The sequence below is a fragment of the Petaurus breviceps genome, unplaced genomic scaffold, assembly GCF_028583685.1.
Source record: "Petaurus breviceps papuanus isolate PSGF00001 unplaced genomic scaffold, PetGlider_PUasm1.0 37, whole genome shotgun sequence".
NCBI lineage: Eukaryota > Metazoa > Chordata > Mammalia > Diprotodontia > Petauridae > Petaurus > Petaurus breviceps.
The window spans coordinates 19,387,497-19,407,857 of NW_027186296.1; the positions used below are offsets into that span (position 1 = coordinate 19,387,497).

Below are 20,361 nucleotides of genomic sequence, written 5' to 3' on the forward strand. Positions count from 1 at the left end.
TCATATACCTTATATCTTTGAATAACCAGTGGCCAACCTCTATTTGATAGTCAATAAATATTTGAAGACTATTACTATTAACAACAACAATAATAAAAATAATTTCTATTGACAAGAGACAAGATGGAGAGGAACTTGTCTTGATGTTGAATATAATCTTTAAAATTATTACTATGGCAAAATAAAGAATTATAATAAAGCACATAAGGGAACTTCTGCATCACGTGAGCAACAAAGGACTAGACATTCTCTCCTATTCTTACAACTTCTCAAACCTTTCCAAAACAGAAATTATGTGCCAAGAATAAAGTAACTTCCATGGTCAAGGGCACCCACAGTTGAAAAGAAGGTTTAAAGGAAGACAAAACAAAATAAAACCCAAACCCAAGAACTGATACTCACTGACGCTGAACTTATTCAGCATTCCACCCCCATCTCTCACACTAGCAGCAGAGGTCACACTAACAGACCCCAAGGATACAACACAGAGTTACATCAAAATTCACCCCAACATCAAGTTTCTCCCCAGCCCTCCAACCCCCTTAGCGCTCCAGACTGCAGAAATTTGCTTGTGCCTTCACAGCCAGCTTGGCCACAGCCTGTCAGGAACAAAAGACTGTCAAGGGGCTACAACATGGAAGCACCAGTGCCACAAAACTCTGAACCACCAATGTAGAGAAAGCAGGCACTTCTGGTACCAGGGAAAAACTGGTTCTGAAATGCTGGTGCTGGGCCAGAGAACGAAGGAACAGAGGAAGTAGGGGAGATCACCAGGACAGGATGGAATACATGTGGAATGCTGTGCAACATTCCACCAAGTCTGAGGAAAAGAACATAGTACCCAGCTGGGGCCTGTTTTGTTATCCACAGAGTCACTTGGAACTTAGGTTGTTGAATAAGAATTGCTGGGCATGGGAAGAGGCTAGCAGGCTTTGCCATTCAACCCCCAAGAAAATCACAAACAGAGGGGAAGGGGTCAGGAAGAGAAGTAAGGAAAATGGGGAGGGGAAAAGGAGGGGAAGGAAGGAAGGTGACAACGTTCCAAAGTTTTCTGGAAGAACTCTCAAAGACCTCGAAGATACACTGATAAATCAGCAGGAAAAATAGTAATAGAAGGAAATATGGCACCCAAATATAGTAAATAAATCAAATTATCTATGAATAAGTACTGCAAAATAAAAAGAGAATGATTTGAAACTTGATGAGACAAAGGAACCTGTGGAATTTGAGAATACTGAAACACAACTCACTGTTCCAGAGTAGTTTAAAAGAGAATGAGAATTATGAGAGCAAAATTAACATCCTGCACAGGAAAAATAATGAGCAGAAAAGAAAAACTTGAATGTGCAGTGACAAGCCTCAACAAAGAAACAAGAGAGAACCAACAGAGTGGGAATGTAAATATACAGAAATCAAGACAACCTAGAGGAGAAGTAAAAAAAACCAAGACTATTAAAAAAATATGCTCACTACACAAGCAAAACATGGATCTCAGAGACAGGAGGTGTAGAGAGCCTAAAGATCATGAAAAAAGAACAAAATAGGACCAAAAAAACCTTAACACCATAATAAAGGAAATAATAGAAGAGAATTTCCTACAACTTCTAAACATAGAAAATGAAGTTCCAATTGAAATAATTCACAATAGAAAGAAAAAACAAAACAAAACTCAAGGCTGCAACACTGTTTAAATCTAACAAATTCAATTCAGAAACAAATTCTGCAAGCCATGAAAATAAAGACCTTCAAATACAAAGGAAAGGATATTCCAATAATGCAAAACTATTCTGCACCAACTAGAAAAAGGAAGAAGGAATGGAATAATGTGTTCTGAAGCTCCGTATGTAGCTCAAGGTGACCCATCCTGCAACCCTGAGCTTAACAATTCAGAATAAAAGATGGATGTTTGAGAACCACTACAAGGAACCTGTGAACCGAGCAAGATGGCAGACATGCTGGACCTTCATGAGGCAGGAGGCGAAGAATTCAAGGACAAGGATGGGGACTAGAGTATTCACAAACTGAAGGAGGCCAAGAAACACAAGGGTCACAGCTTCGGCTCAGAGGAAGGGTCCAGGGCCAAATGTGAGAGAACTATGACAGCGTGGAACAGGATGGAGATGAACCCTGGCCACAGCACTCTGTTGAAGGGTGGATTCTCTTTGGGGTTAGGGTCCATGAAGAGGCCACCAAAGAAGACATAAATGACACGTTTTCAGAGTATGGGGAAATTAAGAATATTCACCTCAACCTGTACCAGCACACAGGATACCTCAAAGGTTATACACTAGTTGAAAATGAAACCTACAAGGAGGCTCCAGCTGCCATGGAGGACTCAATGGCCAGCATATGATGGGGCAACCAATAAGTGTGGGGCTGCTGTTTTGTTTGAGGGCCACCCAAAGGCAAAAGGAGAAGTGGTTGAAGACAGAGCAGGAACCCAGACAGACTGACTGTACTGACTCAAATGTCATTCTCTCCAGAAGATCAGTTTGCCTACATCCAGCCTTGGAGGAAAGGGGCTGGGATGGGACTCTGACTTAATCTCCCACCTCCATAAGTGTTTCTTTTGTTTGTGACTAAACAGTTTAGTTTTCTTTTCTACATGTGAAAGAATCAAACACATCAGATAAAAAGCCAGGGAGGCAACCCAGGCTTTTTCTGATTTCATAAGTAGTGAAAACCCATTCCTCTTCCAGTTGAGGGAGTAAAATGTAATAATAACATTAAGGGAAATATCAAGGATATTCTCCCAACTAGTGAATTACTCAAGTCTAAAATATTCTCATTCTTTCCCTTACAAGAGGTGGAAGAAGAATCTTCTCCACCAGGAGACTCATGTGCCATTCATATTTTCTGTTTGGCCAGGGCAGGTGTTGAGGAATGGGACCAGGTACGGATTCTGAAAAAAGTTTACTCTTTATTACTTTGTGGTTTGGAGGCCTGGGGCAATGGGACCAGGTACGGATTCTGAAAAAAGTTTACTCTTTATTACTTTGTGGTTTGGAGGCCTGGGGCTAGAGTTAAGGATGTCAGTAAGAGTTACAGACATGTTTCCTCCATTTTTCTTGTCTTCCCACTACCCTCTGTGCTTGCTTCCAGCTGCCTAGGTGCCTACACCACTTGTTGAGGGACTCTCCAAGAGCCCCATCCCCTGGGAAGACTGAATCAAGTTCCTGGTGCCCTTTTCTACAGCCAAGAGTGGAGGACCCATAAAGTAAGGGGTCCAAGGGAACATTGAGGAGGCTGAAGAAGAACAGAATATGGCTGAGATTGGGAGGGACATTGCTTAGCATGCTGGGAGAGAACCAATACCAGACCCAGCAGGTAGGGTGTCCAACAGATAATGAAGGTCAGCAGGACACATAGGGAGAGTCAAAGGGCCTGAAGCCGAATACAGGGAGATTGTCAAAGGAACAACAAAGAGTTGTGATTAGGCTCTCACTATGGGGTACTGCTATAAAGTATAAAATTAACCAGTCCTGGGGACGGCTAGGTGGCGCACTAAATAGAGCACCGGCCCTGGAGTCAGAGGACCTGAGTTCAAATTTAGACTTAGACACTTAACACAAAAATTAGCCGTGTAACCTTGGGCAAGTCACTTAACCCCAATAGCCTTCCAAAAAAGCAAAAAAATAAAAAACAAAATAACCAGTTCCCCTCCATTCCCCCCTCACCCTTTCTAACCCTTGCCCATGGCTAAGGGAGATGGTGGTGGGTGACATATCACCACCATCTACTAAAATCCTGTGGACCTGGGTTTTAAAGGATGACCAGATACCATTAGGACTGTTTGGACTCTTACTGATTTCCCCCATATCAATGGAACGGAGTTAAGGAATACTGTTGTGATTAGGCTCTCACTATGGGGTAAAGGCTAGGATATTTTCATGGTGAAAATTGGGACTAACGGCTGTCAGAGGTATCAGGAAGAGCCCACAGAAGGTAAAGAGTTTATAGGCGACTTCTTGCCATTGGGCCTTGAAGCTTCCTTTGGTGATACACTGAGTGAAGGGGACTGGGCCAGCACAGTGGACAGTATGAAACAGGAACAGCTGGAGTGGGATGGAGTATAAAACAAAGACTTCTACCTTATGTCATAATATTCCCCACTACCACCCCCTTACCCCTACCACATAGGCCAATATGGCAATATTGGTTAGAGCAATAGTATATCCATGATGCCAACTACAAAAAAAAAAATTATAGCTGAAGCATAAACATCCATTTAAAGGCTTGTGTATCCACAAATTTAGCTGAATTCTTTTTAGTGAAACTTGACCATATGAGGAGGGTTTTTTTTCTTTTAGCCATCTAGCCAATAACTCGTGGTGCTACTATTTGCTGTGTGTGGACAAGATAAATTCTGTTTGAACAAGAAATAAAAGGTGCTATTCAGAAACCTACATAAGCAGTCAATCTATTCAACAAGATGTTCTTTGAGCAAGAGCTTGTGTATTTTAACTACTGAAAATACTAATAAAAATTGACATAAAAAAAAGATGGATATTCAATGGAGTTTGAAACACTTTAGAAAGAAAATCAGGTCTGAAAAAAATTATTTGCTTCTTGAACACCCCAAACAATAGAAATGAAGGAATGAATAAATATAGACAGAAACAGAGTTAACGAGAGAAAGACAGGTAAGAGATTTCTTTCTAAATGAATACATGGAGACAGGGATCAAGGCAGAACAGAAATTTGGTAAAGGTAACAGCAAAAAGACAGAAGGCATTATCAACAAAACTTGGCAACATCTTTTCTACAGGTAAATGCTTCTTTTGTGGAACTACATTATTACATGAGAGGGGAAGATGGGAGCAGGGGCATAACTTCAAATGTAAATGGATTAAACAGTCCAATCAAACAAAAAAGAATGACAGATTGGATAAGAAAAAAAACCTTGCAATTGAAATTCATTTAAAAAGCAAGGACAAACACAAAATAAAGCTATAAGGATAGAAAATATTTTTACTACATATCAAAAAATCCCCCAAACCAGAACTGCCATCATGCTATCAGATAAAGCAAAAATAAACATTCAAAAACTAAAAAGGGATAAACAAGGAAACCACGATGTGCTGAAAGGAACCACAGACAACAAACCAGTATCAGTAATAAATCTCTATGCTCTAAATGCCATAGCATTCTAAATCATAAAGGAAACATCTGAACTTCTGGAAGATATAGAAAGTTAACACAACAGTAACAGGAAATTTCAATATCCCTCTAACAGTTTCAGAAAAATCTAATTGAAAGATAAACAAGGGGTGGCTAGGTGGTGTAGTAAACGGAGCACTGGCCCTGGAGTCAGGAGGACCTGAGTTCAAATCCAGCCTCAGACACTTCACACTTATTAGCTGTGTGACCTTGGGCAAGTCATTTAACCCCAATTGCCCTCCAAAAAGAAAAAAAGAAAGATAACAAAAGGGAAAATATGAACTGAACAAATTTCTGGAGAAACTAGCATTAAAAGACTTATGGTGTCTTCTAAACAGGACAAGAAAAGAATATACATATTTCCCTAAAACACATGAAACTTTTACAAAAACTAGCCATGTGCAAGGGCACATTGTAAACAAATTGTAAAAAGGGTGAAATACGTGATAAATCCTTTGTAGATCTTAATGCAATAAGAATAGAAACTAGTTCAGGGACAACAGAAAAAAGATACAACCAAAATGGGCGCTTAATCTTAAATCATAAAAACAATAACTATGTAAAAGAAAATGATAATGATGAAACAACATACCAAAATTTCTGGGATGTAGCTAAAGCAGTCCTCAGGGGGAAAATCATATCCTTACCATCATACATTAACAAAATAGAAAGAGAGAAGATTAATGAACTGAATATGCATTTTAAGAATTAGAAAATCAACAAATAAGTCTATTATAATAAGGAGATATTAAAAGCTAGAGTGGACATAGATAAATTGGAAACAAGAAAACAGAAATGATAAAAGCTGGTTCTTTAAAAAGAGCAATAAAATTGATAACTCCTTAGCTAATCTAATTGAAGAGAGTAGAAAATCAAAACAACAAAATAGCAAATGAACAAAGTGAAATCACAGCAAAACCAGAAAAAATATAAAAGAATCAGAATATACTATACACAGGTATATGTTAACAAAACCAAGAACAAAAGACAGGAATACCTTCAAAAATAGAAAATACTAAAACTATCAGAAGATCAAACAGAGATCATAAATAACTCAACTGCAGAAAAGAAAACATCTAGCTAGAAAGGAACTACCAAGGCAAAAAATTCCTGGACCTGATGGATTCCAAGGAAAATTCTATCAAACTTTTAAAGAACAGTTAGTACCTATACCTCACAAATTATTCTCAAAAACTGAGAAAGAAGGCATACTATCAGAATCCTTTTATGCCAAATACAGTACTGATAAACAGGGAAAGATAAAATACAGAAGGAAAACTTCAGGCCAATATCATTAATGAACAATGATTCCAAAATTTTAAACAAAATCCTATCAAAAGATGACAGATATTTATCTAATTCATTACAGGATTTATATCAAGGATACAAAGATGGTTAAGAAATTAGCATAATCATATTAAAAACTGAAAAATCCCAAACCATATATGATCATCTCAATACCTAAAGAAAAAGCCTTTGTACAACAGTTTTATGCAAAAACCATACAAAATATAGGCATACAGGAACTTTTAAAAATACCATAAAAAGAGGCAGCTAGGTGACCCAGTGAATAGAGCACTGGCTCTGGAGTCAAGAGGACTGAGTTTAAATCCGGCCTCAGACACTTAACACAAAAAACTAGCCGTTTGACCTTGGGCAAGTCACTTAACCCCAATTGCCCTACCTTCCCCCCTCTAAAAAAGCAAAAAATTTAAAAAAAAAAACCCACAAAAATACCATAAAAAGTATCTATCTAAAACCCAAAGAAAGCATCATATACAATGGGGATTACACCAGAACCTTTTCCAAAAAAATATGAGAGTGAAGGACACCCACTCTCCCCACTATTAAATGATATAATTTTGGAAATGCAATAGCAATTAAATAAAAGAAAATTAAAGAAATAAAGATAAGTAAAGAGGAAACTAGCTATCACTATTTGTTGATGATGTGATAGTTCACTTGGAAAACCCTGGTAAATCACAAAAAATGCTGAGACAAAGAAGAACTTCAGCAAAGAAGCAGGCCACAAAATAAATCCTCAAAAATCAAAATCATTTCTATGTAATATAAAAAACATAAGAAGCAATGATAGAAAGGGAAATACTATTCCAAATAACTACAAAATGTATAAAACCTCAGAAAGCACATAAAAGACTATAGTCTCATCAAAATCACCTGCTAGTGGTTGAAGAATAGATGGACTGATCAATAGAAAAGATTAGACAGGGGCAACTAGGTGGCGCAGTGAATAGAACTCCCATCCTGATGTCAGGAGGACCTGAGTTCAAATTCCACTTCAGACACGTGACACTTACTAGCTGTGTGATCTTGGGCAAGTCACTTAACCCCAACTGCCTTGCCTTTGCCCCTCAAAAAAAAAAATTAGATCAATACCATATACCCCACTCCACAGTATATTCCAAATGAATACATGACCTTAACATGAAAGATCATACTAAAAAAAAATTAGAAGGGAAATAAATCATATACCTCTTACAACTATGGATTAGACAGACAGAATCACACAAGATAAAATAACTTATTACTTGAAACTGTAAAACTTCTATGCAGACTACACTAATGTTTCTAGGTTAAGAAGGGAAATAATCAAATGGGAAACCCTCCCCCCCCCAACAACTTTGCATCAAATTTCTCTGATAAGAGTTTGGTATCCAACATATATATATATAATTAGTAATTTTATATTTTATATGTCACTAATAATCATTCTGCAATAAAGGATATGAACAGTTCTCAAAAGAACTGCAAAGTTTTCACAACCACATGAAAAAATACCTCAAAATCACTAATAGTAAGAGAAATGGGGGAATGAAAGAACCCTGAGGTTTCACTTCACACCATGAAAACTGGCAAGAATGACAAATGACAAAAAATGGTAACAGTCAATGTTGGAAAGCTTGTGGGAAGACAGATACACTAGTACATTACTGCTGGAGCTGTGAAGCAGTACAACCTTTTTTTTTTTTTTGCCTTATTGGAGGGCAATTGGGGTTAAGTAACTTGCCCAAGGTTACACAGCTAGTTTTTTTTTTTTTTTATTTGTGTGGGTGTTAAGTGTCTGAGGCCGGAACCGAACTCGGGTCCTCCTGACTCTGGGGCCGGTGCTTTTACTCACTGCGCCACCTAACCCCTCAGCAGTACAACCATTTTGAAAGCAATATGAAATTATGCAAATAAAGTGACCACAACCTTTGAGGCAGATTAGTTATTTTTTTCCTGCCCTTTTTTTTGCAAGCAATTGGAGTTAAGTGACTTGCCCAAGGTCACACAGCTAGGTTTTTTTTTTTTTTTGCATTAAGTGTCTGAGGCCGGATTTGAACTTAGGTCCTCCTGATTCCAGGGTCAGTGCTCTATTCACTGCACCACCTAGCCGCCCCTCCAGATTAGTCATTAAACTTATAACTCAAGGAAGCCATTGATTTAAATTAAAAAAAAAAGGTCCCTATATACTCCAAAATATTTATAGCACCACTTTTTGGCATAGCTAAGAATTGGAAACAAAGTAGATATCCATTATGCATCAACAGAAATTGGACTATATGAATGTAATAATATATTATTATGTTAGAAGAAATGATGTGTGATAAATAGAGAAAAACACAGAAAAGGTCTATATGATATACATGTATCATATGAAATGATACACAGTAAACAGAGCCAAGATAACAATATATACAGTAACTACAATGATATAAACATAAAGAATGACACACCAAAAAAACCCCAACAATAAATAAAAAATTATAATGATCAAGTGGAAATCAAATGAAAAGATATGAGAAAAAGGGTGGCCAGGTGGCTCAGCGAGTAAGAGCACCGGTGTCGGGTGTCATTCAGTGTCGGGATGACCTGGGGATCAAATCCAGGCTCAGATACTTAGCACCACACTCAGAAATAACTGGCTATGTAACCTTGAGCAAGTTACTTAACCCCGATTGCTTAAAAAAAAAAAAAAGAAAAGATATGAGAAGACACTGACCCACCCAAATCAATATCTTTGTGGAGGCAGGAGGTCCATTAAGTATTACATATTGCATAAAAAATGTTATTTGCCATATGGGATGTCTCTTGGGGAGAAGGAAGATAAGAGGAAGAGATAATGGATACTACAGTTAACGTAAAAAACAGAAAATATATAGATATTTTCTCTGTATAGAAAATATATAAATATTTTCTCTGTATAGAAAATATATAGATATTTTCTCTATATAAAAATATATAGATATAAAAACTTTATATATTAAAACATATTACATTGGCAATAATGATCTAATGACACAATTTTAACTTGGGTTCCATGTAGTCACTGCCAGTAGTGCACATGAAAAAAGGAATTATTACTAGGTGAACTGAAACTGACCCATAAAACCAACTGTCTTTCAATTCTACATTTATTAAAGCTCTACTACATTCTAGGTGTTGAGAATTCAGACATACTATAAAGACAGGATCTTTCTCAAGAAGCTTATAATTTAGTTGGGGAAGAGGGTAGATAAGAGAAGAACATTCATACAAATAACTCTGCTACAATAACTATGCAAGAGAGAAGTTCAGAGGAAGTGTGATGAGAAATTTGAGGACAGATGGATCACCTTCACCTGAGAAGACAAGATATGATTCATTGGAAGTTAAGTCTTGACGGGATGGAGAGATTCCAAAAGATTGGGGCCGGACAGGTATAAAACTCTCTACTATAGGCTAGAGGTGAAAGCATAATCAAAGTCACAGGAAATAGGGAGAAAGTAAAATAAGGTAAGATGATGAAAGGTCATCAAATTTGTATGAAACATGGAATAAGTAAAGGAAATAAGGAAGGCAAAGGGATAGCTAAGTGGCATGGTGGACAGAGCACTGGACCTGAATACAAATCCAGCCTTGGACATTTGATATTTACTAGCTGTGTTACTTTAGGCAAATCATTTAATCCCAACTGCCTTGCCCTGCCCAAGCCCCACCCCCCCCTCCTCAAAAGAAAGAAGGCAAAAAAGGTATGCTGGAATCAGACTCTTTAACCAGATTTAGCAACAGCTGAAGCAAGGTGGATTTGATTAAAGTCTGATTAAAGGTTCTACCCAGTTACTTTTTCTACATAATGTACATTCTTATTATTCTTCATAATATTTCTTTTCACCTCTTTTAACCTCTTAAAAACTGCACATTTACTAGAGAATGATAAGGACTATATAAAAACCCACCCCAAATCAACTGAGATTATCAGGCTATTTGTTACCTTTCCTTGCCATAAAAGAGCCATTAACAATGACTGATGTATTTTCACAATCCCTTATGAGAATTTAACCTCAATAAAACATAACAGCATGCCAGAAAACACAACCTCTTACTGGGCATAAATATGTGACAATAAAATTAAAAGATCTAAGAATCTATTTCATGTAGAAATCACTTAATTGTTGTTGTTCAGTCATTTCAGGTGTGTCCAACTCTTGATGACCCCATTTGGAGTTTTCTTGACAAAGATACAGGAGTGTTTTGCCATTTTCTTCTTCAGTTCATTTTATAGATGAGCAACTGAGAAAAACAAGGTTAAGTGATTCACACAGCTAGCAAGTGTCTGAGACCAAATTTGAACTCAGGAAGATATCTTCCTGACTTCAGGCCTGGTACTCTCCTCTATACCGCCTAGCTGCCCCAAAATCACTTAATCTTACTGATATAAAGACATACCAACCACGGGTAATAGCAGATTATTGTATAAATTCATTTGGATAAAGGAGGAAGCTGACTGAAGAATATGTGTAGTATTGTAGAATATATAGATCTTATGAAACAACAAAGAAGTTGAGGGAAAAGAGAGTCCTGCAAGGGTCCTCCTGAAGCTAGGAGTATTTGTGGATGTAATCAGAAGGGAGATAATAGATGTGCCAGTTACTGCATAATGATCTATTCTCAATGATGGCAATAGTGTTAACAACCACATCTAGGGTTTATCCATGTCACTCACTATTTGAGCATCTATGACTAGCCTACTGGACATCTTGAATTGGATGTGCTATAGAGGCCTTAAACTCAACATATTTAAATCTGAACTCATGGTCTTTTCCCCTAAAACCTTTCCTCTCCTGAACTTGCCTTTTACTGTCGAGGGTATCAATATCATTCCAGTCACCCAAATGTAATGTTAATGAAATAGAAAGATCTTTCCCACCCATTATGATTACTATGACGGTTCCTGAGTCACATGGAGCCCATGGTGGGAGGTGCTGCCGAACGAGTGAAGGAGGAAGAGAGAGTGAGGCAGAGAGACAGAGCTGAGAGAGAGCTAGGCAGAGCTGGGAAAGAGAGAGACAGAGCTGAGAGAGAGCTAGGCAGAGCTGGGAAAGACAGAGACAGAGCTGAGGCAGAGCAGCTATAGTGAGTGAGAGGAATTTTGCCTAAGGGAGCTTGTTTATGGGTAGGTCTAACAGAGGGAAGGCTTGGGGATACTGATGCTCCCTGGATTAGTAATGTATATAAACTTCTTTGATGGTTACCATGGTGAATTGGCTTTCTAGTGTCTGAATATTTTGGTTTTGCCTTTGAGGAAGAGAGTTATTTATATTTTGTGAATTTACCCTGGAAATACATATGCATATTCATAGCAACTACTATGGGTGTTACATTGGCAATACAATTGGCAACACAAACTTAGTGTCATCTTCAACTCCTCACTCTCTCTCATTTTCCCTATCTAATCAGTTACTAAGGTTTGTGAGTTCTACTCTCTCTCTCTCTCCTCTGATACCTTTAAAACTGATCTTCCTTAAAGCGCAGGCCTAACCATATCAATTCTCTAGTAGCTCCCTACCACCTCTAGGAACAAATGCAAAATCTTTTGTTTGGCCTTCAAAGCCCTTCATGAACTGGCCCCTTCCTACCTTTCTAGTCTTCTTACACATCACTCAATTCACATATTCTTTGGTACAGTGATTCCAATCCCAGGTATGTTCACTGATGGACCTCCACGCCTGGAATTTTCTTTGTTTTCATCTCTGCCCGCTGACTTCCTTAAAACCCAGCTAAAACTCCACCTTCCACAAGAAGCAGTTTCCTTTTCGTCCTTCATGTTGCCTTCCCTATTAGACTTCATGTGAGCTACTTGACAGCAAAGACTGTTTTTGCTTTCCGTTGTATCCTTAGGGCTTGGCACAGGGCCTGACACACAGCAGGTGTTCAATAAATGTTTGTTGAATGAGCAAGATTTCAATTCAACGTATTTATTAATAGATGCAAATGAAAGCCCTTTCATTCAAGAAGCTTATACTGTATTGGGTGGATAATATAAACACAAACAAATAAGAATACTAGAAGGAAAGCTGAAAAGAAGAAAAATTGGGACTGAGGAGTGGAGAGGCAAGAAGAAGAGAAGAATAAGGAAAACTTAATGGAGAAGGCACTTAAGCTGAGAGGCTGCTAAAAATAGATGAAGTCAGAAGATCTGTTGAATGTGGCTAAATACAGGTTGAAGACATACTTCATGCAGGTAATTTCTGATGAATCATTACTCATTTTTTAAAAATTCCAGTAACTTCTCAAGGACTGTTTCCCCCAGACCCCACAGTCACTTCCATTATTTAAAAAAAGGTACAATTAAACATAACAAATCAGTTCTTTGAATGTCTTTATACTTGTAAGTCTACAATTCAACAAGCAAGATGCAACAACTTTAAAGGTAAGATTAATTTTCAAGATTATCTCAAGAGAATCCTAAATAAAATACTAGCTAGGAGACTATAAAAATACATTACAAAGATAACACATTCTGACCAAGTGGGATTTATACCAGGATTGCAGGGATGGTTTAACATAAGGAAAACTATTGACATAATCGATTATATCAATAACAAAAGTCATATATAAAAAGATGAAGGAAAGGCTTTTGATAAAATGCAACATTCACTCTTACTAAAAACACTTGAACACATAAATGTAAATGGATTTTTCCTTAAAATGAAAAGAAGCATCTACCTAAAACCATCAACTATGTGTAATGGGGATAAGTTAGAAGCCTTTCCAACAAAATTAGGAATGAAACAAAGATGCCCATTGTCACCAATATTATTCAATATTTTGTTAGAAATGCTAGCAATAGTAATAAAAGAAGAAAAATTTATGGAATGGGCAATGAAGTAATAAAACAATCTTTTTGCAGATATGATATACTTGGAAAATCAAAGATTCAACTACAAAGTCAGTGTAAATTAATAATCTTAGCAAAGTAACAAGATATAAAATAAACCCATATAAATCATCAGCATATCTATATATCAACAACAAAATCCTGCAAGAAGAAATACTCCAATAAGAGATACTCCATTTAAAATAACTACACATAGTATAAAATATTTGGGAGTATACCTACCAAAACAAACCCAGGAACTATCTGAACATAATTATAACAAAGTTCATTTGGAAGAAAAGTCAAGAATATTGAAGGAATTAATGAAAAAATGTAAAGGAAAGAGGTTTAGCAGCACCATATCTCAAACTATATTTATATGGCAGTAATTATGAAACCTATCTGGTACTGGCTAAGAAATAGAAAGAGGGATCATCAGTGGAATAGAGTAGACATACAATACACAGTAGCAAATGGTTATAGTAACCTTGCGTTTGAGAAATGTAAGAGAAGCTTTTGTAACAAGAATTTATTATTTGGTAAAAATTATTGGAAAAGCAACCTGGCAGAAACTGAGCACAGACCAATATCTGACATCAGTTATAAAGATAAGGTCAAAATGGATATACGACCTAGGTATAAAGGGAGATATAAAGAAATCAGAAGAACATGGAACATATAACCTATCAGACTTAAGGGTAGGAGAATGATTTATGAATAAGTAAGAGAGTATTGTAAGATGCAAAATGGACAAATTTTATTTACATTAAATGAAAAAGATCTTGTACAAATAAAACCCATGCAGACAAGATAAGAAGGAAAGTAGAAAATCGGGGAAAACATTTATAGATAGTTTCTTGGATAAAGGTCCCATATAGAGAATTTTTGTCAAATTTATAATAATATGAGTCATTCCCCAATTGATAAATGGTCAAAGAAATATGAACAGGTTGGGGCGGCCAGGTAGCACAGCAAGTAAGAGCACCGGCCCCAGTGTTGGGATGACCTGGGGATCTAATCCGGGCTCAGACACTTAGCACCCACCCAGAAACACCTGGCCGTGTAACCTTGAGCAAGTTACTTAACCTCAATTGCTTTAAAAAAAAATATATATGAACAGGCAGTTTTTTGATGAAGAAGTAAAAACTATATATATAGTTGAATGAAAAAATGCTCTAAATCACTGATTAGAGAAATGCAAATTAAAGCAACTTTGAGATATCTCATACTTATTTGGCTAAAATGATAAAAGAGGAAAATGACAAATGTTAGAGGGGATGTGGAAAAATTGGGACATTAATACACTACTGGTAGAACTGTGAACTGATCCAATCATTTTGGAGAGCAATATGGAATTATACCCAAAGAATTATAAAACTCTGACCCAGGAATACCACTATTAGGTTTGTTTCCCAAGGTGATCAAGGAAAAAGGAAAAGACCTTATATATTCTAAAATATTTATAGCAGCTCTTTTTGTGGGTGCAAAGAACTGGAAACAGAGTGGATGTCCGTCAACTGGAGAATGGCTAATCAAGTTGCAGTATATGATTGTGATGGAATACTACTGTACTATAAGAAATGACAAGCTGGTCAATTTTAGAAAGACATGCAAGAATTAATAAAGACTGAAATAAGCAGAACCAGGAGAACTTTGTACATAGTAACAAAACTATTATTCCTAGAACAACTTTGAGTGACTAAGTCATTTTGACTATTATAAATACTCAAATCAATTATAAAGGACCTAGGAAGAAAAATACTGAAGAATATGCATAGTATAGTTTTACACATATATACCTACTTGTGTCTAATGGTAGTTTTCTTTAGGATGGGGTAGGGAGGGAGAGGAAAAAAAAAGTAAGCAGCAGAGAACAAAAGAAAACAGAAGAAAGCACAGAAAAGCAGGCTAGCTTTGAAAACAATATGTGGTATTTATTACATAGTTTTTCAAAAAGCAATGGTGTGAAATGGAAATTCATGTTTTATACTAAATCCTCTTTTATGCTGTATTTTGTACATGGAAATGTTCCGAGGCTTTTTCTGGTCTTTTTGAATTTAAGTCCAAGATGAATTTAAAAAAGACATCTCAGAGAATAAGATTACAAAGAACTGAAAAGTTTACAGATAATATTTTAACAAAGATGTCTGCCTTTGTTATAATAGAGATGGAGAGACAGTTGAAAAAGACCAGTGATTATTATTTCATGTCTCAGTTAACATGCATTTATTAAGGATCTACCATGTCTCAGGCACTATACTACGAGCTGGGGACACAATGAAAAAAAATTTTTTTAAAAGCCCTTACCCTCAAGGAGCTTTTTAGTTGTTGTTGTTGTCTTAAAAACTTTATTCTATGGGTGGGTTAGCCCCCTCTCCTATTGTCCTCCCCAACCCCACCCACTCAGTTCCCCCTCAGGTTCTTGATATGCTCTTCTAAGTCAGCATCAGCATTAGCCAGCGCTGCAGAGGGCTCAGCCTTCTTGCCCCCAGCAGCCACAGACAGGGAGCCTCTCGTGGAAGGGAGATTGGAGAGTTTATCTGTCAGACTCAGTTGAGCCCAGGAGCTAACTTTTTCAATGGGGTAGGCTACCTCCCTGTACATACACACTCAGTGCAAACAAGTTAAGTAAAGAGTAAATGAAAGGTAGCTTTTGATGGAAAGGTACTAGTAGCTGTGGGAACAGGGAAAGGTTCCTTGGAGGAGGGGGTGTTTTAGTTAAGTCTTATAGGAAAACAGAGAACCTAGAAGTTGGAGGTACTGAGGAAGAGCATTACAGGCAAGGAGGACAGAAAGTGGGAAGGCCTAGAAAAAAGGAGATAAAGCATTATATGTGAGAAACACTAAGTAGAAAAGCTGGCTGGTCTATGAAAAATAGAAGGAATACTTTATTAAAACATTGTAAAGAACAGAAAGGAGGTTATAAAGAGTTTTAAATGTCAAACAGAGGAGTTTATATCTGATTCTAGAGGTAATAAACAAGAAGCAATGTAGTTTATTAAGGAGGGCATGACAGGGAAATACTTTAAGAAATTCATTTGGCAACAATGTGGAGAATTAAAGGATTAGAAAGGGAAGAGACCTGAGGCAGGGAGTCCAATATAAAGACTACTGAAATAATTAAGGCAAGAGGTGATAAAGGCTTGCCTTCTCTCTGAGAATGGATTCTGCATGGACCATATCTTGACATATCTCACAAGGAAGAGAGATAGAGATAATGAGATGCTTCTATTTCTGTTTACTGATTTTTTTAAAAAGCAGCTGAGCTGCTTGTAAATAAAGGATTCAACAGTGTCATGGAGGCTGGTCTGCACAAACACCAAACAGAAGGACTCCCTGTGACAAGACTCTCTAGATATTCTTGTTCATAGATAATACTGATGACTACACTGAAGCCCAGATTCTATAGTATCTCCTTGATGGGATCCATGTTCATTTGAAAAAGATAGCCTGGTATGGATGAAAACTGCACTTTGATCAGATTATGACATACTTCAGAATATGTAGCTCACTGGGTTTAATTCATATGTCTATCTATAATTAAGACAGAAAGACAGATGGATAGACAGCTTGAACGGATGCTACAGAAAAGACAATGAATTAGAACCAGAACTCAAAAGAAATAAAGTGATTGAGTTGAATTGTATTTGGAAAAAGTATATTAAAACTTTCACTGATAAAAACTGCACTTTGTCGGGGCAGGGTTTGTGAAGTGCTGGGGAGGGATGCAGGAAAGGAAAGGGAAGGGACCCAGACTTGGAACTTAATTGTCACAGGAGCCTTCTGGTAATGAAATGGCACCTATAAACAGACTGGCACTTATTCTGTCACTTATGCTCTTAGAGAGTTGTCAAGATTACCAAGATGTTAAGTGATTTACCCAGTATTAGTCAGTTTTGTGTCAGAAATAAAACTTAAACTCAGATCTTCCTAACTTGAAGACAGATACCTGTCTATTTCATTAGGCTATATGGCTGTGAATCATAGACTAATACTTTGATTTAAGAAGAACCAAATTACAAGTAACATACAAGATGATTTTTTTTTTACAAGAAATGGAGAGACTTCCTCTAAGAAACAACATTAGCAGTAAAGGAGGTGTACTAATTATGTACTTACTATAAGACACAAGAAAGTTAGACAACCAGAGTGATACACTAATACTGACAAGTTAGTAAAAATCAATCAATTAAATAAAAAAGGAATGCTTCTAGGGAATTGATGTTCACAGAGAATTTACAGAAAGACATATAAGATAGAAAGGGGAGGAGGGATTGTGATCAGTAGAGGATGTAATAACATGGATGAAATCACAGATCCAACTAAACATCTAAATACTACAATCAGAAGTTAGAGTTCTTTTTTCATTATTATCCCTATGATTCAGAATGAGTTTTAATGGAAATAAAAAGCTTTCTCTGCTGAAATCCACTTACAAGTTCTTTCTTTTTCATGCATTCCATCAATGTTTGAAATAAGTGAACAGCCTCACTCTGGCCAAAATTGAATGTCTTTTTGATGGTTGAAATGATGTCAGGTTCTGCTGCATCAGGAAGATTTCTAAAACAAAGATGGCCAAAGATTTCAGTAACTACTAAATTCTGCTTCTATGTAGCCATGTGCTCTAAGGTGGCACACAGCCAGAAATCATTCAAGACACATTTTCAGATGCTATCCTAACATTTTATTTTACAAGCTGGTTGAATTTTTGTCTAGGGGGATCAGGGGAAAGAATCCCATACTTCAAGTTATGAGTAATAACTGAGTTGAGTGACTTTCCTCTACTAAATCTGTAAACATTTTTGAAGGATAGAAGTTGAAACTATATTTTCTAATATTTTTGCAAAATGAACACATATTGTGATGTAACAGTACCCCCAAAAGCATTCAGGTTTGTAAACTTTTAACACAAAAATTAATCCAATTTCTCTTTAAAAATAATCTATCCATAAATCCTTAAATTAATGCCACCTCTCCCCACCCACAAAAGCTTTTCTTACCCGCCTTCTTCTGTTTGTTTATGAACATGAGCCAGTATGTCCGCAGCTCGACCTGTACCTTCGCAAACCACTACTGGGACAGGTGGACTTTCTTGAAGATATTCCAATACTGTAAGGATAACATTGGGTCCACCTTCAAAAATGAGAGCCACCACAGGAACACCTTGACCAATTCCTTTAAAAGAAAAAAGTTCAGTTATCAAATTGAAGCTATAATTAAACTACATTCTCTCACAAAAGGTAGCACAAAACCAATAGCAAAAATGACACACGTTTTTTCTTATTCTATATATTTGATTTGTTTCTAAATAACAATGTATAAATTTAAATATATATATTCTCATATTCACATATATAAAACGTATGGCTGAATAAATCCTTTTCTACTAAAATCCATAATATTTTCAGGCATATTCCAAATAGAAGTGGATAAAATTCTCTCTGTAGTTTGAGTGGTTGGGCTGCTAATAATATCTGATATCACAAGGAATTCTCTCTATAAATTACAATTGACTTACTAGCATGAATTCTTTGTTGATTGATAGTTTTCTCCAGTTCTCGTCTCAATCTCACTTCTGCACCATACTTTCCAACTGTGCCATTATCCACCAGTATGAAATGGGAATGGAGATTATTCAAAACATTCAATTTACTCAAAGGGTTCAATAAAGTTTGATAGGGGGCAACCACCTAAAGATAACAAAAAATACAAAAGAATTAGTGGGTCAAAAATTTAATTTGCTTTTCTTTTTCTCTGCTCTTGAATGGCTCTCCTTGTAATTAGTTTAAATATGGCATAAATATTAATTAAAAAAATCTAGGATAAATAACTACAATATGGAAGAAAAAAACTTAAAAACACCAAGCTCAACTTGACTTTAAAGTTATCACTGTTTTCATATTTATATGTCATACTTAGCATTTCAACCTCATTAACAACTGTGGAGGGGTGTTTACAAATACTTATTACACTGTTAGACTGCAAATATTTACACATTTTAGGGAGAAAAAAGTCCCTAAGAGGTTAAGAAATAATAGCACTGAAAGAAAAAATGTTGTCTATCATATACAACCATGCTCTGGAATTGCAAAAAGCTCAATGAAAGGGGCGGCCAGGTGGCTCAGCGAGTAAGAGCACCGGCTCCAGTGTTGGGACAACCTGGAGATCGAATCCCGGGCTCAGACACTCAGCACCACACCCAGAAATAACTGGCCGTGTAACCTTGAGCAAGTTACTTAACCCCGATTGCTTAAAAAAAAAAAAAAAAAGCTCAATGTATTTTAATTCACAGTTTAACTTAACAGTCTAAGTCATTTAATGTTATATTCATTTAGTTATCATAAATCCTCAAAGTTTGATGATGTTCTCCTAATCACAAAACCCAACTGAGTTTTTTCAGGGCTAAAACTGCCTGAGACTTCTTCACAGTATTTAACACTGATGTAGCCAGCCCCTCCTTTTGGGGCTCTCTCCTCTTTTGGCTTCTGAAACAGCTCTTTCCAATTCTCCATTAACCTATCTGACTACTTCTGTGTCTCCTTCAGTTGGTTCAATGTCTTCATATTGATCCCATAAATTAAATGACTCCAAATTTCTATCTCCTACCTTATCCCATTCTGTCTTTGCATATTCTCCCCCAGGCAAGCTCACTGATTATTATAGCTTTACCTACAACTAATTAGTGGGATCTAAAAACAATTTCTCCATTAAAACAACTCTAGCATCCTTTCCTCTTCTCTATTTCCACTGCTATCACCTTAGTAAAAGTCTATATTAGTAACATGGCGGACTGGATTAATATAATAGTCCCCTAAAAGACCTTCCACATTTCCAGACTGTTTCCTTAGATTATCTGGTTATAACATTATTCTGGTCAAAACCCAGTGGTGTATAAAGCCCACCAATTATTACTCATCAAGAGGGCACAGTTATGCTATAAGAAATGATGAATGGGCAAACTTCAGAAAATCCTGGAAAGACTTATATGAACTGATGCTGAGTGAAGTGAGCAGAACCAGAAGAACACTGTTTACAGAAAACAGCCACAGTGTGCAATGACT

The 20,361-nt window shown here is 36.7% G+C and overlaps 2 protein-coding genes and 1 pseudogene across 2 annotated transcripts in view; 1 reads left to right on the forward strand and 2 right to left on the reverse strand.

Annotated features, from left to right (window-relative positions):
- TRPM7 (transient receptor potential cation channel subfamily M member 7) overlaps window positions 1–20,361 on the reverse strand; it is a 163,672-nt gene that overhangs the window by 80,452 nt on the left and 62,859 nt on the right. The window contains exons 7-9 of the mRNA XM_069098043.1: window positions 18,819–18,990; window positions 18,301–18,475; window positions 17,737–17,860 (exon numbers count right to left, since the gene is read on the reverse strand). Of these exons, the coding sequence (XP_068954144.1) occupies window positions 17,737–17,860; window positions 18,301–18,475; window positions 18,819–18,990 (471 nt within the window). The remainder of the gene's footprint in view (window positions 1–17,736; window positions 17,861–18,300; window positions 18,476–18,818; window positions 18,991–20,361) is intronic.
- Window positions 1,929–2,604, forward strand: RBM8A (RNA binding motif protein 8A). The gene is given in 4 exon segments (XM_069098042.1): window positions 1,929–2,079; window positions 2,082–2,327; window positions 2,330–2,373; window positions 2,375–2,604. Coding segments are annotated over 4 exon segments (591 nt in total). The 5' UTR covers window positions 1,929–1,943; the 3' UTR covers window positions 2,540–2,604.
- Window positions 2,737–4,097, reverse strand: LOC138168704 (putative gonadotropin-releasing hormone II receptor; annotated as a pseudogene).